The 14,243-nt window shown below is 40.5% G+C and overlaps 2 protein-coding genes and 1 long non-coding RNA gene across 3 annotated transcripts; 1 reads left to right on the forward strand and 2 right to left on the reverse strand.

The window, feature by feature from the left end:
- Window positions 1-800: 800 nt before the first annotated feature.
- LOC140943051 (uncharacterized) lies at window positions 801-5,886 on the reverse strand. Its single transcript, XR_012166586.1, has 3 exons — window positions 5,836-5,886; window positions 2,730-3,052; window positions 801-1,103 (listed from the first exon to the last, which is right to left on the reverse strand). It is a non-coding gene; the product is annotated as an uncharacterized lncRNA (long non-coding RNA).
- Window positions 5,887-7,961: 2,075 nt separating this feature from the next.
- On the forward strand, window positions 7,962-9,877 carry LOC140943566 (uncharacterized). Its single transcript, XM_073392666.1, has one exon. It carries the CDS (start codon window positions 7,971-7,973, stop codon window positions 9,726-9,728), a length of 1,758 nt encoding a protein of 585 aa, XP_073248767.1. The 5' UTR covers window positions 7,962-7,970; the 3' UTR covers window positions 9,729-9,877.
- On the reverse strand, window positions 9,861-13,620 carry LOC140944339 (uncharacterized). The gene is made up of 3 exons (XM_073393504.1): window positions 12,989-13,620; window positions 12,588-12,898; window positions 9,861-12,287 (listed from the first exon to the last, which is right to left on the reverse strand). Exons 1-3 carry the CDS (start codon window positions 13,188-13,190, stop codon window positions 9,861-9,863), a joined length of 2,940 nt encoding a protein of 979 aa, XP_073249605.1. The 5' UTR covers window positions 13,191-13,620.
- Window positions 13,621-14,243: the final 623 nt, after the last annotated feature.

Genomic DNA, 14,243 nt, shown 5'->3' on the forward strand with positions numbered 1-14,243 from the left:
AATATGTATGTATCATTTCAGATTCCAGTGAATCAGTATTTACCAACTATATTTTTTTGCATTCCTTTAGTTTCCCAAGGTCTTCCATAGACACGAACTTTTTTCAATGCTTGCCTATTTATATAACTTTTTTTAATTGATTTCAGGGACGAAGTATTGGGAACCTGCAAGCGCTACTGACATTAGCTCCTTATACTAATCCCTATCGATCCACAGATCCACCAACGTTCCAATGAACAGTAGCTTTGATTAAAAAAAAAATGCGCCTCTTTCGCATCGTGGAAGCAAGCTCTTCACTTGATTGAGTGGTGAACGAAGCCACTGCCCTCTCGTCCCAACCTCCCCCCCCCCCCCCAACCCCACCTCCCAGATTAGTCTCCTATTATTTATACTTTAATCACTTAATAGACAAAGGTCAGTATTTTCAATTGGACGCAACTTAAATGATAGCTTATATATTGCGGACGAACGAGATATTTACTACGTAAATTTAAATTTTCTTAACTATTATTGTCATTTTTATTTTTTTAATTATTCATTCTCTTTCTCTCTTTCTTTCTTTAATTTTGGGCCAAGTAGGCATCTTAAAACAGTTTCCCGTACTTGCGTGTAACGACAACTTTTCCTTTTTTCTCCGTAGCCGGGTAAATACTGGTAGACTCGACTCTTTCCGCAGAATGCCTCATTTCAAATGAGAACAAACTTTAAAGCTGTGGTAAAAAACAATGATTACTGCCACTTGATGACGATGATGATGATCATAATAATGATAACGATAAACGCACAATAACAAACGCAAGTAACAGGAAAATTATATCTACTTTATTTGTAATACAAAATGGATAAGTAAAACAAGTACAAGCAAATAGACTTTTGAATTTCCGTCCAAATGCTATCATATACTCTTCTATACATGCTCAAAGGAAAACACTTCGACAGTAATGACCTTTGAGTCGATCTTGATTCTAATTATTCATGTTTTTTCATTGGTTTGGGAAAGTTGTGTACCCCTTTAACTTAGAATTGCCCTCCGTTTGGAGACAACTTCTTCACTGTTTTGGTATCCCATGAGGTTCTGGTCGTGTTGGTTTGCTTCTTTGACGCTCTCTAAACAAAGAAACAAGCACACAGTTGGAAGAATTAGCACCAAATTTTATACTTAAAACAGTAAAATGATCCTTACGGCAGGAAGACTGATAGAAAAAATAAAGAAAGAAAACAAAAATAAAGTGGTGAAATATATTTGCCCGAGTTTCGGTTTGCAACACAAACCTTCTACGGGGGCTATTTTTCTTTTATAGCCCTCGTTGAAGGTAATTTGTGTTGCAAACCGAAATATCGACCAAATATAATCCACCACTTTTGTTTTTGTTTATTTGTTTTCTTTCTTTATTTTTTTCTATCACTCTCCATGTCGTGTTAGGAAATTATTGCGTCATTGTGGCGGGAAAACTCGTCACGTGATCTGAAAACTGAACTTTGCACGAGAGTCTAGGAACTGTGTAGTCGTTCGGAGTCGTGGAGCTGATAGTGTGTAGATGGAGGGTAGATCATCGAAATTTCTACGCGAATTGATGTCGATGAATTCTTTTAGTGTAGAACAGAGTACAGAATTCTAAAAAATGAGCATGTGAAGAAATATACTTTCAAGAGAGTGAAGAATTAAATAGTAAATGGAACTGGTTGTATTACACATAATTTGTGACATGCCGCAAGGATCAGTTTACTGTTTTAAGTTTAAGATTTTACTGATCAAGATCTACAAAAAATCCGGCGGACCCTCACTGGTTTGTCGTTGTGATTTTGCCTTCACAAGTGTTTCTGATGGAGGTATTAGCAGTCGTTTTATTTTTATTTTTTTATCGATGAATTAGAAAACGCATGTTGGGAATTTAACGGCACTACAAATTTCTAAAATAACCTTTAGCTGTCTCGGTGAATGAAGGTTTGCAAAATGAATAACCAAAATCAAGGCCATATTTTAAGCGAAGCACAGTTTTGAGGGTGAGGGGTTATATATCGGTGCACGACATTTGCTTAAAAAAACAAATTGAATTGAAAATAATAATGATGATGATGATGATGATGATGATGATGATGATGATGATAACTAAAATGTTTCCTACATAAGGTTTTACTTTTCAAGCTTAGCTTAAGCTGAGGTCGATTTGCTCAAAACTTCTTAACTGAAAACATCCACTTTAGTGCACGTAGGCAAATTACTCAAAGGAATCTTGTCTCGACAGCTAGTGACTTTACAGTGTGGTTATTTATAAACAGATTTTAAGTTTCGAATAAAACCGAAATGATTAGTTTCCCCTCGGAAGTATGCCCAGTCATACCCCCGCCATTGTACAGCTAGGGGGAGTTGATGGAGCCCCTTCCTTGAGTTTTTGATATGTTGTATTATTTCGAAAAAAAAATTGCGTTCAGTGGAAAGCCTTTCATCTTCTCCGCAAGATGGGTGTAGCGCTACCAGAGGCCTTTACTTTGTCATCAAACATGTTCGCAATCTTCACCACCATCTCGGATTTTACCCAAAATTATAAATCAGGTTAAAACGGAGAAAATTGGTAATTGTTTGTGCTTGGCATGTGAAATAACACATAAATAAGTATTTTGCTTTATTTCATCTAGAGGTTTTGCTTTTATCCTTAAGAAATACGTGGTCAAAGATGCATTTTCACTCAAAAATGGCTCGCTTTGTTAACTATATTTTAGTCTGTTACCTACCCTGCTGTTAAAGAACGAAATAGCCGTTTTCATTATAGATGCGTGTTTTCTTGTTTGCTTTTGTTTTCTTGTTTGCTTTTGTTTTCTTGATCTTCTGTTTTTAGGTTTGGTGTAAATGAATCCTTCAGCGTAGTCTAGTAAAACACAGCTTAAAATCAACCATAACATTATGGAAGTAAAGATGGGTTTAAAATCCATGGTTGAACAAGAGGTTCTGTATCTGCCGTCTGCGAATCAAAGTCAAGGTGGAAGGAAAGTGCTTTCCTGCTAGTTGCAAGTGGCTTCCAAGTGATACCAGCGACCAGATCAAAGAGGAATACTGTACAAAAATAAACAAACAAACAGACAAAAACCAAAAACTGTTAATATAGTATATAAAATAATATACGTAAATAATACATGTGTAAACAAATAAATAAAAAAGCCGGTTAGATGAAAGCCAAACAAAATAAGAGAAAAATATATATAGAAAACAGGAAAGGAACAAAGAAAGATTTTACAGGCGTTTAATCAGTACAAAGTCTGATATATACCCGAGATGCTGTTGGGAGAATCCGAGATAGTTATGCGAACTCGAGACGAGGTCGAGGGTTTGCATAACTGCCGTGACAACCGTAACTGTCGAGACAGATTTTAAGATTAATCAAGAAAATGTGGGGGATGGCTTTAGAGGATACAACAACGGACTGAGAGAGCAAATTACCACCATTCCACAGCGTGTTAATGAGCACGCAAAAGACTTTCTTGTTGCATGCTGTTAGAATAATTATGGGTGTGGTCGAATTAACTACAAGTCTAATCATTTCATTCATGATACATTGTTTGGAAGATTATTGTATGTAGACCCGTGCACAGACACATACACATTTTATTGATAATAACTAGGAGTAATTGTAGCCTAGGAGATGTGCGTTCGATATGTTTGTTAGGCGTACAGGTAACAGTTGAGGGGGAAGATTGGATGGTTCTTGCGATAGATAAATATGATTATGGCATATTTGGAACGTAAGGGTTGCGTACAGCGAAACCTCTATTTAAACTTAGTATCATTGTAAGAAGATTTTGAAAAGATATCGTATGGTTCGGTTTCAAGTGCCTGTAATCGGAGAAGACACTGGCCAGAGTGCATCGGGCGTGTAAATAGAACATTTTAACTTTTGTACTACTGGCGCGATTACAGGGCGCAGTTGTTCAAAGGCCGATTAGCGCTTAACCCGGGATTGTTTTTCTTTCTTCAAAAACATTTCTTCGGATAATTTTCTCTGTTATTTTTCAGAGCACCCAATCATCAACTTGTTGACAAAATGAATTAAATTGAATTTACTTTTTTAAAAGCTTTCGCATCTGAATTCAAATTTAGCACTAACCCTGTCTAAGCCTTACGTAGAATGTGTGTGCGGCTCACGTCAATAACTTTTCCAGTAACTTGGTTGAGCGTGTTGATTTCAGTGACTCGAGAGTGGCGCTACTTTGGGCTGGTTTATAAGTTTTTCCTATTAAATAGCATAGAGTTAAAGTGTTTGTTTGTCCGGTGCCGAAGATATCACAAGTCATAATAAAATGGCGCCAACGAGCATCACATCTCGGTAGATTTACTTTGTGACACAACAGCCGCCGAATTACACAACTCAGTAGATTTACTTTGTGGCACAAAGCAAGGCAGTCGAACTAAACCCGGTTTGACGCATGCACCAGGAGTCGCACACATTTTTCAAAGACAGTGACGAACCATGCTGAAAAATGTGAATGCTTAATCCAAAGTAAAATTTAACAGCAAACCTCTGAAAGATAAACTCTTTGGAAGATTCAGCAAACACGGATCGATGTACGCTTTACGAGGATTCAGCAAACTTTTTAAAAGATGAACGCTTTACGAAGACAGAATATCAGATCTCAGCAAACCTTTGACAGATGAACGCCGAGGACACACGAAACACCACGTGAGTTAGCGCGTTAAGGTGAGACAAAACGTGAGTAAGCACTTCAAAGTGAGGCAAATGTGTGTCGACGAAAATGCAATCTCCAAAACCTCTCTTGTTAAATGCACAGGACACCCAATAATACACAGAACACCCAAGGGAAATTAGCGGTTGTGTTCTCGTACCTCGAACGCAATTAACTAGGTGATTATAGAGATTCGCCTCGGGCGGGGTGATTTTTCAAGGTGTAAGATTCAAAAGTTTTGATTGTTAAATGGCTTAAATAGAGGATAATATATGGCCGGGCGAAGATACGAAATATCTCTTCGAGTGTTGACAAATATTTCACGAATGAGCGCAGCCAACGAGTGACTGATATTTTTAAACACGAAAATAGAAATTTCGTATCTCCAAGCGGCCATGCAATGTTCTATTTAAAGTGAGCAAGCAGTCCAATGTTTTAAATAAAGTCATTACAAAGAGAATCATCCATCTCTGATATAAAAAAAAAAAACAGTAAAAAAGAATAAAATCTTGTAATCCTAAATTCCTAATTCTTCAAAAAGTTCCTAAAAAATAATAATAATTATTGTAATAGTAATACTACTACTACTACTACTACTACTACTACTACTACTACTACTACTACTAATAATAATAATAATAATAATAATAATAATAATAATAATAATAGTAATAATAATAATAGAATTTGTGCAAACAACATCGATTTGAAGGTAGTGACGAGTGGTATGAACAACGGTGCACTGCCCCTACTATAAGGGTGTGTACTATGAGACTCGAGGACTACGTGAGAAACATAAATACTAGAATAGAGTTGGCAATGATGTTATTTCTCTGAAATCGAGCCTCTATAATTTTCGTGTATTTATACACGCGTATAGCCTGCGATCGGAGAGGTATTTCCGGTTGTAGCTAACACGCGTACTAAATCAATTCAGAAACAAATAAAAAGTATCCACGTCAATAAACTAGGAAGTAAAAGAAGCTTTAGCGAGTAAATCATGTTTCGTGTAGAATTAATTGCCTCCTCATTTCTCGATCTAATTTCCAAGCAGGCGAGACTGAATGTCGCTGTGAGCGCTTCCTTGTTTTTCCTTAAAAGCGTGAGAAGACATTAATCCTGAACTCAATAGGAGACATAAGAAAACATCGCACTTACCTATGAAGCTAAAATTCGTTGAATGCAGCCTTACTTGTTAGAGGGCACAAGCATACGCACACGCATTTGAATTTCTTAGACGTATTCCAGTATTTATTACCTTTTGTATTGACTTTTCGGTAAACCACGGGAATTGGAGTCAGGCGTCAGCTCAGGTCTTTAAAATTGATTGATTGACAACATACTTATAACAGGAAACCGGATATGACTGAAAGTGTGAGGCTTGAAGCATTCTCCCTCATATTAAATTGTGTTTCAACGAAGTTACATGTCGGTGATGTTGGATAGTGTAAATTACAAAAGTTTCAATGCGTGATCTCCAGTGAGTAGATAAGAAAAAAGGGTTACTCTTGTGCTTAATAAAAAATACGTCAGTGATCTAGTATCATGAGGTCAACGGTTTCATGTTTTTGTTGTTTTTGCCTCTTGATATCTTTCATTTATTTAACTCCTGGTTAATTGATTTTCAAATGATTAGGAAGAAACAACAAGAAATCAAAACCTTCTTTCATTACGTAAGTGTCAATTCATTTAGAACGGGGTCAACCACGGAAGTACTAATTATAGACACTGTTTTCACGTCTTCTATGATGACCATCTTTCGTGGCAAGCACAACATTTTTTTTTTTTTTTTTTTTGACTGTGCTTCGAAGACAAACCATTTGTGGGACAAAAGCAGTATTACGAGTTCGTTTCTCAGTTATTATTATTATTATTATTATTAGTAGTAGTAGTAGTAGTAGTAGTAGTAGTAGTAGTAGTAGTAGTATTATCATTATTATTTTATAAAGATTAGAGCGGGTCTCAGCCAAAGGGGTGTGCTCTCTAGACCGATGCTCTGCCAATTAAACTAATTGACGCGGTACCATAACCTCTTGCAGCCCTTAACCCTCGGACGTACTCGCAAATTCTTACTCCCACCGTGTTACAAGCGGTGGTTGAAGGAACCCCTCCCTAGAGGTTTCGATATGTTGCAGTATTTCGAAACGATTTTGCCTTCAGTGGAAAGCCTTTGATCTTAGCTTCTCAACAAGATAAGGTATATTTTATGGGTGGTGGCGTTGCTGGAGGCCATCATATACATTCCCCAAAAGTAATGATAGCAACATTTCAGGTTAAAACACCGTAGTTTTCAATTGCATTTTTGTCCTCAGTATTGTCAGGCCGTTTTTTACATGAGGAAACTTTCAAAGTTTGATTTTAAGTGACGCGACACGAGGAAACATCTCTTTTTCAAAAACGTAGTGTTCCGCGCGTTTTTGATATTTGTTCCTTTAATTGCTTTAGGAACAACCTAGGAACGCACAATAAAGGAACTTTATTTGCACAATAGGAACAAAGGTCGGCAAATTTCGGACCAATCTGGTCCGTTAGCAGCAAATTGGAACACAAAGTTCCTTTTCATTATAGTCAAAAGGAACAACTGGTTCCTCTTTTATCCTTTCAGGAACAAAAGTTCCTCTTTCAACAGTTCCGATTTCCCTTCATGTTCCTTTGGAAGTGATTGGGGAACAAATGTTCCCAATCTAATTTCTCGCTCTACACAGTAAGGAACAAATTGTTCCTATTTACTGGCATATCCACTGCTTTTCGGAACGCCTTGTTCCCTTTCGGTTCAAATTGTTCCTATTCATGCCCAACAGGAACGGAATTGTTCCTAATCGAGGTGGTTTTTTGTTCCTCAATAAGAGTGTTATGTTCCGCTTATAAATGGGAACAGGTTCCGAATTTGTGACAAAGGAACTAGCGTTCCATCTTGCGCAAAGTGTAAAAAGGAATAGGGAACAATAGTTCCTATTTATCGTAGGCTATCTGAAACTACTGTCCTTCACCTCCGCTATACAAATTTGTCAAAACATATATCCTTCAACAATCAAGTTAAGTACGAGACTTGCCCGCTACATGCTTAATCTCGTTCGGGCTTGCCCGCGCAAGTTCAGGCTTGTGTCTTTGTTTCTTTTGATTAATTGTGTACCAAATACGGACAAGAAAACAATGGGACAAGGGGCAAGAATGACCAAGTGTGGGCAGAGATGGGCTAACAAATATCTCATTGGCGAATAGGATGATCTCTTGGGGACCCTTTTGCTAGTATAAGTGCATGCATACTTTAGAAAGATATCGATTTCAAGCTAATGCTTAAGATGAACAAACGAGGCAAGGATGTCAACTGGTCAAAGTTAGCGAATGCATCGCCTAAACCAAAGAGACTTCACTTAGAAGAGGATGACTGTGATGGTCTTTTTCACTGCCCAGTGCAAATTTGTAAGCACGATGGATTCACTACGCAAAGAGGCTGTAGAAAACACGTAAAGAACAAACACAGTTGGTACTATTACTTCGACGAGAAGCCAGACAGTGCTCAAATCGATACGCTAAAAGTCGATGAAACCAGCAAATGTGAAGCCAGTGATCAGAAGATTACACCGCGTAAAAGCAGGGCAATTGCCTCTTTTGATCCTACGAACAAAATTGCCAAGAACTTTTTTTCGTGGCTCACTGGCAGTGGTGGAGGCTGTAAAAGTGATCGACAAGCACAACAGATCGTTAGCAAGTGCTTGAAGTTTCTCAAATTTTGTTGCGAGGACGAAGAGGAGGTCACATTTGACATTGTGGACTTTAGTCTATGTTCACCTAATCTCCTTTTTAAGTTTGTTGATACGATGCAGGATGATTGGAACCTCGGACACGCCGGACGCATAGGCTACTTGGATGCCATTGCAGAATTGGTGGATTATCGAAAAGTGAATGGAGCATCGGAATCGGTATTGAGGGGGCTGACTTCAACGGAAATTTACTTGAAAAAAGTGCGCAAAACCGTTTCCAAAATGATGCGGTTGCAGTGGACCAGTGAGCTCGACATCGATGCCTTAGAAGCCAAAGGGCACTGGGCCACACTAGAAGAACTGTTGGAAGTCGTGGGTCGCTACCTGCCGCGCTACGAGAGCGTGCTGAAATCATGCAAAGAGAAACCTGGTGCTGTTTTGCCAATAGATTTATCTTTTGCTACCAAATTTGTGGCCGTCTATTTATTTATCAAGGTTAAGGGCTCGCGCCCCATGACATATCAGTACTTAACAGTGGAAATGGTGAACAAAGCCAAGACTAACGGTGGATTTGTAGACCAGAAAATGTTCAAAACGGCTGGCAAATATGGCTTCGATTCTCTTTACCTGACTGAGACGAGCATGCAAGTGTTGGATGGCTACATCAACCACATTCGCCCCCTACTCAGACCGACCTGCGACTTTGTATTGGTCACAAGAAATGGAGGGCAGCACCAAAAGCTGGGAGGGCTAATGAGTAAACTGGTCTTTGATGCAACCGGAAAGTACGTTCACCCGACTCGCTATCGACAGATAGTGGAGACCGCGAGTTCTAGAAAGCTGAGCAGGAGCGCGCAGAGCACAATCTCCGAGGACCAGAAACATAGCTCTGTTGTTGCAAGGGTTCACTATCAGAAGCAGCGATCGCGCGAGGTGGCAAGTAAAGCACATGAATATTTGGAAAGATTGCATGGAGACAAAGGGTCAGAGCTTGAAATAGACGTGCGCTCGAGGCTTTCAGGCGATTCTGCGTCTTCTGAAGATCGAAATGGTAGCAAAACTGATACTTCCTCTAACGACGAGGGAGAAACGACACCACCCGAGCGTCTTTCAGGTGTCCCGAGACTAAAGCGGGAAAATGCGTTTATAGTGTCACGTTTCCCGGCGAGAAAAAAGAGTCTGATGTTCAGCCCCGAAGAAGACAATTATCTTAAAGCAGGCATTGAGCGATACGGCTACGGTCAATGGAAAGCAATTCTCAGCGATAGCGAATTTCGTTTTCAAAAGGGAAGGACAGCCAACTCACTGCTGAGCCGTGCAGCGCGAAGATTCGGATCACTTTCTTAGTTACCCTAGCACTTTCTAACTTACCCTAGAACTTTACATTTACTCCACAGTAAAAAGACATCCTTGAAATATAACCACAAAGGCAAGCAACAATATGACTCAGACCATCACAAGCATCGTTTTATTGTCGTATTACACAAAATAACCTAATTTTGACTTGAGAAAGTTATCTATTTTGTTTGTTTGACGAAATGGTTTGATTCTCTTGCTTTGCTGGCTCGAGGAAGCGCCCTTTCGCTTCCTGGAGTCACTGGTAGTGGCTCGTCGGTGACACTTGGGAGGGGCTGTACTGGACGTTTGCGAGCGCGGCAATGGCGTTATGAAGACGTCTTCGTCACTGCTAATCTCGTCCTCTGAGGTGGTTCCTTGCACCGAGGTGACTGCAAGTGTGTCTGTAATTGAAGGTGCGGCATCCAAGGATTCTTTGTAGGTGGTGCTTCCATCTCTGTGACCATCCGATCTGAAAGATTCGCCCGACTCGTCTTCGGTCGGCAGGACTTGGAAGAGGCGGGTGACAAGAAACCTTTGCTCTTTCTTCAGGAGACCCAGGGTGACGCATGATCGCTTTCGTTGCTCCAGGGCGAAATGGCAACCGGCCGTACCATAGTTCTCGTGAAACTGCCTCAGCTTATCTTGCAAGACCTCGCGATAGGCCTCCATAGACGTCCTTCTCTCCTGATTCATGTCTGACATCTCTAGGGTCCTGGTGAGCTTGTGTAGTTCTTGCTCCATTTCTAGTAGCCAGGGTGTTTGGAAGGCGGCAAGTGCTCTTTCTCGCTTTCTCTTCAAGTCTTCTTGGAGAGTCTGCTGCCTGAAGGCTGTCAGATCGTTTTCAATTTGTGTCGGCATGGGTTCCGATGTATCCCTCGGAAGTAGGGCCACATGTTCGCGTGCGACTCCTTTCGACAAGAGATTTTCCTGTCTGCGTCGGTACACCGCTTCCTCTGCCTGCCTCTGTCTGTCTCGCTCGCTTAGTCGCGCTTGCAACATTGCTGAAACTTGGCGGTGTCGGAGGGACGTCTGAGAGCACTGCTCCATAACTCGTCTCAATGCACTGATGGTCTGGTCATTCTGACTACTCGCGTCCGAATCATCCTCAGTCTCGTCCGTTGCACCCTGCACACTCATTCCTACAGGTGAACCATCACGTTCGTCCAGTACCTCGTCCATGCACAACGCGCGAATCTGTTCCTTGTCTGTCGCTGCCAATACTCCGTCATCTGCGCTTTCCTCATCACTTAGCTCGTCCTCTGAAGCTGATGTCATGCATGCCCTGGCTTGCGCTGCAGCCCACACGATGCACTCCATCGGATGTCTTCGCAGCCATGCCGTGGCGCTTTTCTTGGGAGCCGGGAGACTTTTGAAGCTGTAGTTTCGAAGTCTACGATCCATCGCGGGCTGGTCTTCAGGTTTGAACTGCAATTTGGTTTGTGCTGTCAAGAGCATGGGGCAGCGATTGATGAAGGACTTTGCTGTTTGATACTTCACATCGCATGCGGTGTAGCCTCCCTGGGTTAAGATCTTCCAATCGTCAATGTCCATAGTTGACGTGGAGGCCTCGTCAATAAAGATCACTTCGGTGGATTTCGAGATCATGGCCTTGTTGAATACCCTCTGCTTGGTGATTGTTGCAATGTTTGTGTGGTGCACGATACCGAGAATGGGATGGAAAAGGCTCGTTTTGCCACTGTTTGCATCACCAATTAGACAGGGAACTTTATCCTTGTGGCATTTCTTGTTGAAGTTGAGCAGCTTGAGGAAATCCTCGCAAAATTCACGTATTTCCGCTTGTGAGAGGCTGTTCTCCAAAATCTCTTTGAAGTATTTTGGGTCGGGCTCTTTGTCTGGATCGTACCTGGTAAACGCTCTCGGTGAAATGACGCCCATCTTCTCGTCTGCAATAGGGTTATTAACAAAGCGCCTTTCTTTGATGGACCAACAGTGTCCACCATCTACCTCGATGAGATTGTAGTCGATGGAGATCGGACGTATCACCTCGCAGTCTGGGTCGGAAAGGATGTCGATTATCTTTCTCATGTCCTTTAGCAGTCGTGCTTTAAAGAACTCGTTCGCTGCAAGGCTATTGATGAAAACGCGAACTTCGCATTTGTAAGCGAAAGTGTACTTGGCCGATGGAACTTTCTTGTACATTTTTCCGCGAAAGAGGGCGTACTCCATCTTTTTCATTGCCAGTCCTATGTCGTTCACGAGCACAGTCAGTTTATCCGAAAGTCGTGTTTCTTCATCTCCACTCTGTGGATTGTCCGTGTGAAAGCCAAACATATCGATCTGTAACTTTGCATCTTGAAGCTTGGTGATTGAACGTTTCAAAGTGGAGCCGAAGCACGAATTTGTGAGCCAAACTCTAGCCACCTTCTCTGTCCCACAGTCTTGCGTGTCCATAAAATCTTCTTCGCCCAGCAAGCTGTCCATTTCATTCCGGAAGCAATGTCCGTACGAAGCGTTCACTAATTCCTGAATCATTTGGTTTTTATGATCTTTCAATACCCTGAACAGTTCTTTCATAGCCGCCGATTCTTTTCCTTCATAACAGGGTACCTGAAAACAGAACAGAACAGTGGCACTGTTAAAAAACTTGAGTCTGCTTATTTTGTATTTTTGAATGTGTGTAAATATTGAATAATGACTACGAATTTTCCAACTTTATCATGAGATGGATATCCCTTTTCTCAAGATGTTTTCTCCGTGTATGTTGTTAAGTTGGTTTTCGAATGGTATTTAGTGATAAGTTATTAAAAACGGACAGAAAAAAAGCTCAAGTCTCAAATATGATGGTATAAATTGGTTCACGAAATACACTGAAGAAAAGATGTGTCATTGAACATTTACAATTAATACCTGTTGTGCCACAGTCTCCACGTCGCATTCCAAGAGCGCTCGGTGGATTACAAGGGGGTTGGCCGGGGCACCATTTGGCGTCGTTAAGGCTATCCAGTAATTGATGCATGGGCATAACTTTTCATTGACGATGGTCGGATAATCAGTAATCCAGTTTTGACTGGCCGTACTTGCAACTTGACTTGATGTCAATGTTTCATCGTTGCTTTCCTCGCTTTCGTACTCTTCCAAAGTTGCTGCCTTTTTTCCTCGGCTTTTTTTGGGGCCTTGCGCACTGATTGCTCCAAAGAAAAATGCTACATTTCTCACCCCTGTGAAAGAGATATAAACATCGTTCTTAGGCAAAAAGAACTTCTATAATCGCGAAAAGCAACATAGTACATTGAAAAGAAGATTCTTACCACAAATGGCCTTATCACAAGCGTCTCTAGTTCTACAGACGTCATTCCAGGCTTTCTGTAGTCCTCCTTCGTCGATTTTGCATACGCATTGCGCTTTTACAATACTACACTTTCCAACGACTATCGGGCTCACAAAGCATAATGCTGCACTTTGTATGGCCTTGCTGTTTAACTGACGACAAGGATACTTCGTCTTGTTCATGTTGGGAATGATTTCTGTCCAGAACAGGCTCCGGTTTTATACGAAAATCAATTTGTGATAATCACGAGGAATAAATTTCAAAGTCAATGGAAACATACAGAAGTGTTTAATTGGGGGTTCGCAGTTGTAACCTTCTTAATCAAGTTCCAGTGTTGCCACTACCCCAAGGGATATACAAGTAGAGTATGAAGGGATTTGATAACAAATTGACATGTCCATGCTACATTAGTGCGGATCATTTTCCGGTGTTGCTTTCTGATCGCAACAAAGAAGCCTAATTACTGCAGAAAAGGGTTTGAAGTATCCAAGGTCAAGTTTAAGCTTGTTTTTCATAGCTGTGAAGTATATCACAAGGGGAAACACAAACTATTGAACCAAGAGGTGTTGATGTTGTTTGGTAACCTCCATGAGACATTGGTTCCATTATTTTCCCGTGATAATGGGTAGTAATTAGCAGCGAATGACTTTTGAAGCGGGCCAAGTTGAATTTCATATTTATTTCAACTTGTTGATTGATGTTATTGAGCATCGTAATTCAAGAAACAAATGCATTGATTGCTTTGTGCGAAATTTGTTAATTGCGCTATTTCATGAGAAAAAAAGGTTGACAATGACAATTTGTTCACTTATGTAAATCGCTAAATGGAGGGTTGTTTTGTCCGCAAATGCCATTAAATCTGCCTTATGTACCTGTTTTTGTGGGCAGCAAGAACGTCTACTATCTGACAATGCGCTAGTTCACCAACTGAATTTTATAAATGTTGTTTACATTTTTATACATCTGCTCTGTAAAAGAACCGTTTTAACCCTGCCGTTCCTAAGGGGGACCAGCATTGATTTGAATTCTCTTCATCATTTTAACACAATCTCAAGGAGACAGGTTATGAGAATTAAGAAAACAATCGACGAGGATATGTGGTCTTCATATAACATCTTAATTATACTTCCAAACTGTCAAAAAAGAAATGAGCTTTTCAATCTTAAGAGTGATAGGGTTAAGTCAAGTTGTTGTAGAACATTTATACGCAAAATCCGTGAAATCCACTCTTAGCA

The sequence above is a fragment of the Porites lutea genome, chromosome 7 (assembly GCF_958299795.1).
Source record: "Porites lutea chromosome 7, jaPorLute2.1, whole genome shotgun sequence".
Taxonomy (NCBI): Eukaryota; Metazoa; Cnidaria; class Anthozoa; order Scleractinia; family Poritidae; genus Porites; species Porites lutea.

Coding starts and splice junctions, on each gene's coding strand:
- LOC140943566 (XM_073392666.1), top strand. CDS start 7,971: ATGCTTAAGATGAACAAACGAGGCAAGGATGTCAACTGGTCAAAGTTA.
- LOC140944339 (XM_073393504.1), bottom strand. CDS start 13,190: ATGAACAAGACGAAGTATCCTTGTCGTCAGTTAAACAGCAAGGCCATA. Junction 12,899..12,988: donor TTGTGATAAGGCCATTTGTG/GTAAGAATCTTC, acceptor TCTCTTTCACAG/GGGTGAGAAATGTAGCATTT. Junction 12,288..12,587: donor TGGAGACTGTGGCACAACAG/GTATTAATTGTA, acceptor TTCTGTTTTCAG/GTACCCTGTTATGAAGGAAA.